Source organism: Lissotriton helveticus, chromosome 2_1 (genome assembly GCF_964261635.1).
Source record: "Lissotriton helveticus chromosome 2_1, aLisHel1.1, whole genome shotgun sequence".
Lineage (NCBI taxonomy): Eukaryota > Metazoa > Chordata > Amphibia > Caudata > Salamandridae > Lissotriton > Lissotriton helveticus.
In genome coordinates, this window is record NC_136059.1 from 1,237,591,943 (window position 1) to 1,237,605,826 (window position 13,884).

General features: G+C 42.9%; 1 protein-coding gene across 2 annotated transcripts in view; it reads right to left on the reverse strand.

The window, feature by feature from the left end:
• Positions 1-5,407: 5,407 nt before the first annotated feature.
• The window catches only part of LOC144818587 (thiol S-methyltransferase TMT1B-like), a 154,580-nt gene continuing 146,103 nt past the window's right edge, over positions 5,408-13,884 (reverse strand). For both annotated transcript variants that reach the window (XM_078676136.1, XM_078676138.1), the window contains exon 3: positions 5,408-6,524. In XM_078676136.1, the coding sequence (XP_078532262.1) occupies positions 6,288-6,524 (237 nt within the window). In that variant the 3' untranslated portion in view covers positions 5,408-6,287. The remainder of the gene's footprint in view (positions 6,525-13,884) is intronic.

The following is a 13,884-nucleotide window of genomic DNA, read 5'->3' on the forward strand; positions in this document are numbered from 1 at the left end:
GCTTTGCACCCTAATTCCATTATTTTCCATGGGAGGATGTTTCAGTGTCAGTGGATAGCCATGTGTCGTGCTGGACTTACTGCTTCTCCCTTTTGACAGAAGTAACCTTACACTTGTAAGTCTGACTCATTCATGTTTCAGGTGTGGAGACGTAAGTCTAAACTTATGAGCAATTTTACACTCCAATTCTGTAAATAGCCCAAAGTAGTAGTGACTCAAAATCTACTACTAGTAAATCTACACATTTAACCTTTTGGAAAGCCCGCAATGACTGTATAAGAAAATAATTTATACTGTCATTTGCTAGCTTTAAAATCTGATATTAATCTGGCTCTTCTGGACCCACATTCTAATGAAAAACGTCATAAAAGTGCAGCATTTTTTAAAAAAAATCTTGTTTTCCAATAATGTCCTATACAAATAGTCAAAGCGAAACCTATAGGAAGTTGCAGAAGGAAGGGGACTGGTGCTTGAAAATAAGGCGACACTAGTTGAGGGCGAAGTAAGGAACTCTAAAACATGGCTTCAGGCCTACTAGTGGTAGCCTGACTGCAGCAACCCAAAAACCTGCTATCAAACCTGTCAAAATAACCCTTTCTAACAGGCGGGAAAGCATGCTGATAAATCTTAATGTGTTACCTGTAAGTACAGATTGTTGCCCACAAGATAGGGTGGCTGATATTTATAAGTGGACAATGGAAAAAAGTTAAGTTGGCATGACCCTCAGGGATGAGCACCCAAAATCTTTTTTCACTGGCAGGGTTTTAGCTGTATTCTGGTAACTGTCAAATACAGCTAATAAAATGTAATCTGTAATTTTGCCAGGAACCAACTGACATGGTCATTGAAAGTTCATTTTTCACATCTATTAAAATGCAATCCATTGGTGAAGTCATATTTCCTGCCTGAGTTTCAATTGGGCAAATTAGCATTAGACTGGGACAGATAGCCTATCAGTGCTTCCCTGGTAAGGAAGTGTGAAACCTGCGGCCAAAGCAGAGACAAAAGCCTGGGTGTGGAGTGGCGTTTTTCTTCTCGTTACAGCAAGGGCAGTTAGGTCTCGGTTCAGAATATTCATTAACTTGTCAAGGACCAGGCAAATTACAGCCTTGAAAAAGCCCGCGGAGGGCGAAACGCGCGTCGGCTGTGACGGTGTGGCAAGAAAGGAATCAATAATAAAGAATATTGAATACGAATGAACACTGTGCATGTATATTTGTGGACAGCAAGGAGATTGGAAATATTGGATTGTCGTGGCTGGATGCCTATTGGATAAAAGTAACTAGAAGGGATGTGCACTGGTATTTCTTCATAAATTGCATATGGTACTCTGCCTCACCGTGAGTGGGTAGGATATCGTGGATTGGTGCTATAAGGTGGATAAGCACGATACCGGACAAGCACTCCTATAAAGTGTATCAAACCTACATTGTACAAACTTTTAACAAGGGAAATACCTCTCTATGATGTGCTGATCGTATAAAGCAAATCCACCATTTGTTCTTTGTTGCCATTGTTAAGGACCAATGCCTGCCCTTTCACAGCCAGATGTAAAGTGAGACCTGGGGGAAGGCTAATCTTTAGTCCCTAGGCTTACAGTAGCCAGGCTGGCACCAAAATCGCTACTTTGGAATGGACGCAGGAAAGGACAGCTCATTTCTCTGGTCACTCCTTTGGGTGTGCAAAAGGGAGGAAGGGTTCTCTCATATTGAACACTTTAGGAGTGAGTGCACTGTGGGATTGTTAGCAGCTTGGCAACCAATTTGCTGAGAAAATGGCTATTCCATTGGTTAGGGGAGCCAGGAAGCAACCCATCTACTGGCTAGTGCCAACCATAAATGAAGGAACTATTCCTGGGACACTTTTTGGACCTGCGAAGGTTTGTATAGGACTGGACACTGCTTGCTTTTTCCTTAGGGGAGCTGTGAAGGTCTGGATCTGTCCCCTCTTATACCCAGGACAAGGCAGTCGACTACACGGGTCGGTGTTCTGAGCACAGGTGTTACTATAAAGACACAACAAGCTGAAAAAATATGTTTTCCTGTATTCACATTTGACCAGTCACAAGTGAACCAGCACTGGACCCTGCTCAAAGCCTTTGCAGGTTAAAGTCCTAAAAGCCTCCCCTGAAGTCTGGGAGCCTTGGGTGAAGAGCATTTTCTAATTTGGTTTGTGACTTTTTTTGTTTGGTGTTTTTACTTTATTATGGTTTTGTACTGCATAATTATTTTTAACATTGCCCTAAGTTAAATTTGTCTGCGCTGTGTCATTTTTAGCCAGGGGTTGCACATGGGTTAATTTAGTGACTTTTGGGGTTCACACAGACAAGCTAATTTTAATATTTCTTGAGACGGGCAACTGCCCACCCCAAATATTTATCCTCTTTCTTAAACTTATAAAATATTTAAACAGATGTCATTTCTTGGTAGTCATTGCACTGTGACAAATTACCTTTATATGCACTGGTATTAAACCCAACCAGAAAATCCTCAATCTTAATCCTTTAAAGGGCATGGAATCTTCCACTTAACATTTATATTTTGCTTCACTTCCCAAGCTTTTAGAACCATGACCACATTTTTAGAAAGACCAACTTTCGCGACTCACCTAGATCTAACGGACATCCGGAAGGGGACGATTATTATGTAATAATAGGCAAGACTTCGAAATGCTGCAAATTACATAAATAACTACGGGGCCGATTCACAAAACTAACATGACAAAATCGTTAACTTACTACTTTTGGTTCTCAAAGACGGAATTTAGTAGTCTTAAGTTAGGATTTTGTCTTAAAGTAGAATTTTGTTCTAAATTAGGATTTTGTCTTAAATTAGGATTTTGTCCTAAATTAGGATTTTGTCCTAAATTAGGATTTAGTCTTAAATTAGGATTTTGTGTTAATATAGGATTTTGTCTTAAACCAGGATATTTTCATAAATTAGGATTTTGTTCTAAATTAGGATTTTGTCTTTTGTTAGGATTTTGTGCTAAATTAGGATTTTGACTTAAGTTAGGATTTAGTCTTAAATTAAACTTAAGCTTAATTTAAGACAAAATCCTAATTTAAGACAAAATCCTAATTTAGGACAAAATCCTAATTTAGGACAAAATCCTAACTTAATACTACTAAATGACTTCTGTGAATACCAAAAGTAGTAAATTTAGGATTTTGTCGTAAGTTAGTTATGTGAATCGGGCACTACCTCATTAAAAAAAATAGTTTTCCTCTTTAAAAGAAACCTTGACCACGCCCTTCGATATTTCTTTAATGGGCAGATCATTCTTGACCACACTTAGATAAAATGGCAGATGGTGACCTGAACTGGAGCTGAAACACTTTTCAGCGTGGGGTTCTGGCCTGTGGCATCTGTTCCCTAAAATCACATGGCTACTCAAAAACGTTGGTTTTGATGCCAGCGGGTTTAGAAAATTTTCTGCAGAAGAGTGTTGGATAGGGCCTCATGTCCATCTGTGTGTTACCACGAGGCCCAGTCATGCATTTTGGGCTCCAGATCACTGTCCAAGACATTGGAGCAATTTACATGAGCACATGGTTACATTACGTAAGGACATATTGATTTTATTTTGGCTACGGGAGAATAAATGATTCACCCAGAGCCAACACAGGTCTCGATCCTGGTTTCCCAGGTCCAAAGTCAGCAGCTCTGGTCATTACACCACATCCATGTTTATCAATTAATATGTGAAAGTTGTACACAATTTGGATGATTGTATATGATCAAGTGTTGAAATGGCATTGCGAAGTAAAAACAAAACAGCAAAGAATACTGGACGTTTCACCTTGTTTTGATTGGGAATACTCACAAGGGTTGGTTTTAAAACTGGATGTAAGATGATTGAAGTCATAGAGCTGGTGAAAAGTCGTATCTTCACACACAGTGTAACATGGACTGCACGGCACAAGGAAGAGGATTCACTGAAGGTTGTGCAGCGCATGTTCTTCAGCAAGCCTCGCCTAGTCAGTCGCGATGCAGGAGATCGGAGTGGAGTTGGCGGCTGGCGATGTGCTTCTTGAGGGGTGAGCGCAGCGCTGGATGCATGGGGTCTCCACTGTATGCTGTCTTGCACCGCGGGATGGTAGACGGTGAGTGGGGGCACTGCCAATCACCCTGGTGTTCCCCCAGACGTTCTGGTATTGACGGTGGGGCGCTCCGATGACCTGTCCCCCCTACCGGCTTTAAACTCTCTGGGTCAGATGCGCGCTTGCTGAGCACAAGATGGCGGAGTGCTCCTTGGTGCTGTGACTGCGTCCCCCCTCCGACCCCACTTAATGGAACTCTGCTCTCATGAGCACAAGATGGCAGAGTGCTCCTCGGTGCTGTGAATGTGTCCCCCCTCCGACCCCACTTAATGAAACTCTGCTCTCATGGTTTTTGGGTCCTGATCTGGGTGCATCTTGCCATTTTGAAATGGTTTCCATCGATGCCCATAACCCGGGTCCGCCATTTAGTAGATTCTTGTCCTTTCCTTTGGTCAATTGGATTCCATCCTGCCGACCTTCAGACATTTCTCTTTTGCTGGACTGCCTTATCTCTTTCTCCCCCTCAGGTCACCCTCTCTCCAATCTCAACCTCCGACTTTTCTCCCCCACCTGCCGCTCTCTACCCCTTTTTATTTATTATTATTATTTTTTATTTCCCCGTTAATTCTGTAAATATGTGATATATACTTGTCCAAGCCTAATCGCTGGTAAAATGTAATCCTGAACAAATGTACTATTTGTATATATATATGTATGTAGAGATAACTGCATTAAATAAATAAATGAATTCAGCAGGAGAGCGGTAAGGGTGTAGTGTGCATCTGATGGTGCACTTTGGAGCACACTTTTGCAATTGTATTACTAAAGCATCATGCGGTAGAGCACTGTCATTTACAGACTCCACATTTTCCATTGAAATGGCCACTAAATTTGCACAGATATACAGTTTTACTGATAACACAATATAGCACACAAATGATAAGTGGAAATCGGGTTTCAGTAAATATTTATCAATTGCGCATCACCAAGTAAAAGTGTCTTGATTTGAGTTTGATCCTATTAAAATCTTTGTTTCCCACTTCATCACCCTTCAGAGTTATACAAAAAGTGCTTACATTGTCTTTCCTAACTGCTGATTTATTCTGAAATTTGTACAGTTCATTTACAGGTATAATTTTGTTTTGTTACAAAAAAATTACATCCTACAATCCTTCCTTGCAGACTCCCTGCACCCCAGCAAGATTGGCACAAAGTTCACTTTAAAAGGTCCTCTTACTTTTCAGTGCGAGAAAGAAAAGTAAATACCAGTCCCCATGATAAAAGATTAAGCAGCAATTAGTCAAAAGACATAGCCTGACATTTGACCTCTGTCTTTGGAGCACAGCACACATGACAAGATAAACAAAATGTAAAGGCACTTTTACTGATTGCACTTTTATTACCCAATAGAAATTTGCTGGCAACTCACAGTTTGGAAAACGCTGTGTAAGGAATTATGTAATTATGGATATCAGACATGACTTACAAAGTACGCTACATTATCAAGATTTTAAAGCTGTTCCGTCAAATCAAAAAGCCATTTTCAATTGAAAATACAGCCCCAAAGGAGGGTTATACGGTTAGCAATTTATTAAATCAATAAATCATCATTCACAGAAAATTTCAAAACTTCTCACATCCTACATTAAAAGCTTTTAGGAAGAAATATAAGTAGAAGCACATCATATAAACATCATAATTGTAGACTAACTTACAAAATAAAACATAATATTTATCATAGCTAAAATCTCTGTAAGAATGACCTTAAGCAGAGTCAGCAAAAGTCAATATATAATCCATCAAGAGGAATCACCAGTTACGTTGCAGACAATTAAAAAATGATTACAAATTTTGGGAGAGGGTTATATATATATATATATATATATATTTCTTAAATATATATATATAACAACACTGTGGAGTCAGAACACCGTCACCCCATATCTGACTAAAAATCTTCTTGAGGTGGTAAATGGGGTTACACTAAGGCACTTTGTGAATAATGCTGTGTAAAAATAAATTACAAGTAGTTACAAAATGTAGTGAATTGTAGTTCCTACCAGGCATATCATTAGATAATCATTAGACAAATCAAGATAAACTCGCAGTCTTTGCAACATTATTGACAAAAAAAATTTGAAGTTTCGACATTTTTAAAAAACACTGATTCTTTTGAAAAAGCAGACAAATGTAATTGTCATGAAAAGGAATGCAAACAGCCATAAGGGCCCTCCTAGTTGCTACGTTACTTCACAGCATAACCAATAACATGGGATCGAATAACGCTATATTTAAAAGGGCCTTGTATGTGACGTAGCTTCAGTTCTGAAAATTGCGCATTCTCTAGATCCTTCCAGGTTTCTCTGGTTAACTGGCAGCCATCTCCTATATGTATCCATGTAGGTTGTAAGATCTGCTGAATAAAGTGAAGCCAGCTATGTTGTATATCGGCAACGTGTTCCAAGAAAAAGTAAGCTCCTCCCTAAAAAAACAATTCACAGAATGTAAATTTGCAAGTAAAAATAAAAAATGCATGTTAGATGGCAATAATGTGACCTGCATTTATTTACTCAAATGATTAATGCTCCGATACCTACTTTTATTTACTTTTTTTTTTTATTTATTTCAATTTACAAGCACCTATGACATTATAGCCTTCAGCAGAGCTTGCTGTTGTAAATAGAAGACTGACAATCAGAATGTTGAGCGCAAAGTTTATTTCAGTCAGGTAACAACTAGATCGGCACCGCACGGTAACGGGTATACACACACTTCCATAACCGACATTCTAAAGCACATACCATTGTTCATATAAATTAGTTCTCTCTGAGAGATCACGCTTCCGGGTGAAGAAGATGTACCAACTGATGGTAAGTATGAAGGTGTAGCTTCTGAAGGAGTCTCTCCTTCAATTGTAAGCTGTAGGGTGCTTTCAACACTGAGTGAATATAAACTATAGTGCTTGTCAGAATGTTCGTCGCCCACATCCTATAGGGAGGACAACATTGGAACATTTAGCCAACATCCTAAAACTCCAACATTTCCCATCCTGAGGGATTACCTGTCCCTTATTGACTTTGACAATTCTGATGGGTCTATAAAACTTGTTGCATCCTTTTCTAACTCTCCTGGGAATACAGATTCTAGGCAAATCTCTCATGTTGAATTTAGAATGTATAACCTTGTGGCACGTGTCATGATAAATCTTCTACCTTTCTGGCTAATGCTGCACTTTTTTTTTAGAGACCTCACCAATGTCGCACAGAGAATCTCTCATACTTGTGGCGGATACTGGTAAATGCCATCAGGGGCAAATGGAGGCAGTGGGTTCCCTTCAAAAGGAAAACTTTAGATTTTCCATTGACAACATTGGGAGATATCCTATAAACCCATCGACTTTTCTTTATGGCTCCTAGAAAGCAGACTCTCTCAATACTTGCTAGATGTTGAAGAACCTTATGAACTGCTCAACCAGACCATTGTTTTGAGGGTCATATAGAGCTGAGCAGGTATGTTTAATTCTAGGGTACTTATAATATGTCATACCACTGATGTGCTTCACCCCATTGTCAGTAGCAATATGTTCTGGGTAACCCTGATGGCTAAAAACATTCCTGAGAAACTCTAACGCAAATTCAGTGGAAGGTTTCTCAGTGAACATGACCTCAGGCCATTTGCTGTAGTCATCTATCAGGACTATGGCATATTGCATATTTTGTGACATACATTTAAAAAGCCAGAGATGTGAAGACCAACTTTCTTAATGGCTTAATGGGCCATGAAACACTGCTCATGGGGAAGTCTTGGTTTGGCACATTTAGTCTCTTGTGCAACATTCCCTTACCCATCTCTACACTTCAATATCTATCACTGGCCACGAAAAATGGCCTCTCAGCAGATGTTTCAAATGTGACATTACAAAGTGCCTTTGTTGGCCCTCTTTGATGAGAATCTCTTATAACTTCTGGAGGAACACACGTCAGACCGAAATACAAATTCACCCATAACACTGAGTTCATGTGCAACTTGTTCAAAAGAATGATGAGGACCTTTCAAATCTGTAAGAAGTTGCCAACCATCACAAGCATATTTCTTGACTTGAGATAATATCTTCTCCTTCTCACTTTTCTTCACCCAGATCCACATCAAATATAGTACAAATATATTTGACACTCACAACTTCAATACACACTGGATGATGAGGAGTTTGAACAGCCCTGGCACATGTTAACCTAGACAGGCAGTCTGCAGGTTGATTTACAGAACCAGGAATATGTGACACATCAAAGCTATATTCTTGTCACTTGGAACACAATCTGGCCACATGTACAGTAGTATTCGGTCCTCTACCTGGTGACAGAATATGAGACAAATTTTGCAGTCGATATGCAGGAAAAATCCACTTCCTCAAATCAAGTGTCTGAATGGTTATCAGCCTATGCACATGCAAGTTAGTTTCGTTCAATGACAGAATACAGTCTCTCAGTTTCATTTAATGTTCTAAAAGCATAGGGGCAGATTTATGAAGGCCTTGCCCCGCCGGTGCGTCACTTTTTCCCATGTTAAAAATGACGCACCGGCGGCGCAAGGCCTTCATAAATCTGCCCCATAGGATATAGTCTACTCGTTTTCCAACTTGTTGGGACAGCACTGCACCAAGACACTAGGCAGTGGCTTCCACAGAAAACATGCATTGTTTGCTAGGTGCAAAGGGTCAAAGAGTGGATGTATTTATTATCTGCTTTTTTATATTCTTGAACCAGGGGCTCCTCTGTCATGCTGAGAGGCAGCAGAGGCAAACGGGAAAAATAAAATGATAATAAAAACAATTTATTATAATTTTATTTTTCGTAGGGAGCCAGAACCAGCTGAGTCTTAGGGCAGGGACGGCGCCATCCTGGGAGCGTCACTGCATCAGCAGGAGAGAGGAGGAGAGGTGGGGGCATTGTAAGTGCACATGCCGGTTTGTCCGGTCATCTTAGGATGGCAAAACTGACATTTGCACATATATTTCTCCATCCTAGCTGTGTTGCACAGCTGAAGGGAGAAATGGCACACGTTCCCGGTGTCTGAGCAAGCGTAAAATCAGCCCATTCAGGTCACTCAGGCCAGTCTCAGCACTGCTCTCATGCTGGTAAATAGTATTACCAGTATGAGAGCAACATCTGAATAGGAGTTTGGGAGCCTGTGCAGGGAATCGATAAATTGGGACGGGAGCACAGAGGAAGTAGCTGCAGGTAAGTGCTCCTTTATTTTATTTTTTCACCACTTCTAATTACTACCAACCGCCACTGCCTTGAACGCTTCTTCTTGCTCAGTGTTCCATATGAAGTCAGTGTTTTTCATAAGAGGATTCCTTAAGGGTTTCATCAACTTAGCAACTTAGCATTTCTTAACACATTTCCCATAGTACTCACATAATCCATTGAAGGATCTCAACTTGTTCTTCATATCAGTTGCAGGTGTTTCTTTTATAGCATCAATTACTAATTCTTTTGGATTCCCATCTTTCACTAATACTGTATGATCTAGATAGTCCACTTGTTTTCTGAAAAAAATGTATTTGTCAGCATCAAGCACAAGTCCTTTATCAGAAAGTCTCTTGCATACCTCTTGTAATGTGGGGAAATGGCCTCCTGTGTTACTGGTGAAAACTACAACATCGTCCTGGAAACATCTGACATTTGATTACATGCCTTTGAAAATGAGATACTTCATCAGTGTAAAAAATGATGCCACCGATGCCAGGCCAAATGATATTCTTTTACATTGAAACTCTTAAAAAGGTGTCACAAACAGTATGAGTGGGCATAAATATTTAGGTAATTCCACCTGGTGGTACACCCAAAGTAGATGCTCATTCAAGCATTACTGTGAGACCTGGCATCTTTGGTGTGGTTTCCCCTGTCTTTTTGCCTCTACCTCCTGTATTTGTAATGCTGTGCTGGATTTCGTTTTTGCTGGTTTAGATGCTTTGGGCACTTTACCACTGCTGATCAGTGTCAAAGTGCAAGTGCTCCCTGTGTAAATTGTCATTGTAATTGGTTATCCATGATTGGCATATTTGTATCACCAAGAAGTCCCTAGTAAAGTGCACTGTGTGCCAGGGCTGGTGATTCAAATAAAACTAGTGGGCCTGCAGCACTGATTGTGCCACCCACATGAGTATCCCTAAAATGGTGTCTCAGGCCTGACACCGCAGTGCCTGTGTGCAGTCTGTGAACTGCCATGTCCTCCTGGTCAGTGTCCTCACTGACCAGGCCTAACCATTCCCTTTCTGCACACATTGGTCACCCCTATGGAAGGCCCAAGGTACCCCCTTGGGCAGGGTGCAGTGTATGTGAAAGGTAGAGCATGTACTAGTGCAGGTGACATGCTCTGGTAGTGAATGACAGCCATTTTTGTTTTTCACTATTGTAAGGCTACCTTGCCCATAGGCTATCATGGGGAATGCTGGCTACAGTGGCTACCAGAATATCTTCCCATAGGAGCAAAGTAGGACATAAAAGTCTGGTATCCCTGAACTCAGAATTTAATAACACCTCTTTTAGGAAAGGTTGTTTTTAAATCCTGTGTTTGAGAACAGCACTTTTAGAAAGTTGCTGTTCTCTTTTCTGACCTTTCTGTGTGCTTTGGCCTGTTTGTGAATTGACTGTCTGCTTTGTGAGTGACAGGGGCTGGGTGGCTCCCAGAGGCTGAGTGGGCCATCCCTGGGCTGAATAGCTCCATCTGCATCTAGAGTGGTGGGAGAGGGTAGCACCTGGGCCTGAATAAGGCTGTGCCTGCCTTCCACAATGCTGGCTCCACCTCCTGCTGGGCGGCGGACGACCCTGCCCCTCTCTCTGAAAGGAAAAGAGAGGCCAGGAAAACAAAGTGCTCAAGGAACACCCAGAACTGGTTCAGACCAGGCTCAGAGCCCTCCTGCACAAAGGGAACAAAGACTTTTAGGGGTACAAGTACAGGACCCCTGACTACAGAAAATTAGATCATCATGGAATCTGGAAGACTGTCCTGCTGTTGCTCTGCTGGACTGACCTGCTGTTGCTTTGCTGCCAAGGAGAGGGGAAGGATTTTGCTTTGTGATGTGTCTCCTGCTTGAAGGAATCTCTAAGGGCCTGAGAAGAGCTGGCTGACTGTTAAGGAGTCCCAGGAACAAAAGGACTTCATCCCCAGCTTCCCTGAACTCTGCTGAGAGAGTTCTGTCCTTCCTAGAGTGCTTGGTCAGTTGTGGGGCCTATGGAAGTTGTACCTGTGTTGGGAAGCTGAAAACGAAGATTTTAAACACTTTCTGCAAGTTTTAACGCATCGCGCGCTTGAAATTCACGCCGCCGCGAAGGCCGAGATCGTCGCAGCCCCTGTTGCCGCTGCCAGAGTCGCATCCTTCGCTTGCGAGACGCACCAGTCCGGGAAGATTACCATCGCTGTGAGTATCGTCGCAGAGCCTGTTGTCACTGGGTGAGATTGTCCCACCGCTTGCTTGCGGACCTCATCATGTCGCTGCAAGAGTCGTCGCAGAGCCATCGCATTGAGGGGCCGCGGGAGGAGAAGATAGACGCTGAGCCACGCACCGTCGCCGCACCGGAGATCGTCGCCGCCCCGAAAATCGTCGCATCGTACCTTTTGCGAGCAGCTTCCACTGAAACCTGTGCAACACGCCCGCTACATCCAGCGGGGTTGTCGCATCGCCTCCCCAGGGTCTCAGGAGTGTCGCATCTAAAGGTTCTGTTGGCTAAAACGTGACGCAACTGTGGATTATTTTAACGCAACCTTAAGAACTCTTTTGAAACCCTATTCTTGAACTGTGTATGTTGTATTTTTGCTGTTTTGGTCTTGTGTAGTTTAGATTAAAAATACCTTTATTTTTCTAAACTGTTGTTGAGTAAGTTTGTGGTGTTTTCACTGTGTTACTGTGAGTGTTGGTACAAATACTTTACACATTGCCTTTGATAAGCCTGACTGCTCGTGCCAAGCTACCTAGGGGGTGAGCAGGGGCTATCTAAAGAGTGTATCCTCCTTACCCCAACTAGAAGTGTCCCTTTTTGGGCAGTGGTACCTACCTCTGCCAACTAGAGACCCCCAGTTCTAACAATGTTGGTCAGCGGTGGGATTTGAACTTGTATTTGTACTAGACCCACAGTGATTGATGTACATCACTAGTGAGTGCAGACCACTACGCCACCGCATACTACGTTTTTTTTTGTTGGTTGGTTCTATTTTTGAGTAACCATTCAAAGCATCATGTCTGTGAGTGGAAATGCACCCAGTGTGGAGGCAGAATTAGAGTTTGTCATTGAAGATTTGTATTCCTACAAAGTACACAGCTTAGACAAATCTGCAACATGTTTGAGTGCCCCATAAAGAAGGAAGAGCTGCAGAGCGTCTTGAAGGCCTGGTGGGAGGCCCAAAAGGGAAATGATGCAAGTGGAATGGGGGGATTTCAACCCCAGGATTTGCCAGTGGGCAGACCAAACTCAAGGGCTGGCAGTCACCACTCCAGCCGGGGTCTCACCCCAGGAGAGTTAGAAGAGAATCAGAGAGTAAGAGACTATGACTTGGAAGTCATGAGGTTCAAGATAAAGCAATTGGAAATGGAGAAAGAGAGAGAAAAGTCGGCGGAGGAGAGCAAAAATGCCGTGCCTTGGAGGAGAAGAAATTGCTTTTGGCTCATGAGTTGAGCATGAGGGAACTGGATATCAAAGCCAAGCAGGTGGATTCCAGTTCAAATGGTGGCAGCACACAGCCAGTGCAGGGGGTAAAGTTTATATTCCCAAGGATCTGGTACAGAATTACAATAGGAGTGAGGACATCTATGCCTGGTTTACTTCTTATGAAATTGCATTGAGAATGAATGGTGTGCCTGAACAGCATTGGGGGCGGGCCTGTGGAAACATTTTGAGGCTTCTGGGAGGAGTGCTCTAGAGCCCTTAAGAGTTAGCAGGTACAATGACCAACCCCAATAGGAAGAAGGCCTTATGTCTCAGGTATAGACTTACTCCCGAGCAGTGTAGGCTGCAGTTTAGCACCTTGGGTGCTCATGACGAGGTCAGCTTGTCATGAGCTACGGCGCTCCAGTGCTCATGATGAGCTGAGCTCGTCATGACCGCGCCCGTTCCATGGAATGCTCGCACGCTGGGCTGATTCCCCTGCTGTGCTGAACGTTCCATGGGAACGGGTGTAGCCATGACGAGCTCAGCTCGTCATGAGCACCGGAGCGCCTTAGCTCATGATGAGCTGATGTCGTCATGAGCACCGGGGCAGCCCCGCGCGGAAGGGGTTAGGAACTCTAAGAAGAAAGAGTCTGAGACTTGGATGGCGTGTGTTAATTTGTACCTGTCGTGCACTGGAAAGTTGGATGAAGGGCAGCAAGGTAACGGATTATAAGGAGTTGTTGCATTTAATTAGTTGGGAGGACTGAGTAGTCTTTGTGTTCCAGAGCTGCGCCAGCATCTTTTAGACAGCAAGCTGATGGACCCCATTGAGCTTGCTAAGGAGGCGGACCGCTGGACCAGTACAAGGGTCCATAGAGGAATTGTGGGTACCACAGCCAAAGGTGGGCAGGGTCCCCAACAGAGGAGTGGGGGGACAAGGGTAACCAAAAGGAGTTCTCTCAAGGGCCCCAAAATAATTCCCAGGGAAAGGAATCCCAACCCCCCAGACCTAGGCACCCATGGCCCTCTAGGGGCAGGCAGGACAACAGGGTCCCCCCACCTGCTATCACTGCAATGAGGTGGGCCACTTTGCTCCTAAATGCCCCAAGAAACCTCCAGCACCCATTGGTGCTCCAGCCCCAGGGTTAGCTAGTTTAGCTTTGGGAGTGGAGTTAATTTCCAGTGGAGAGGAGG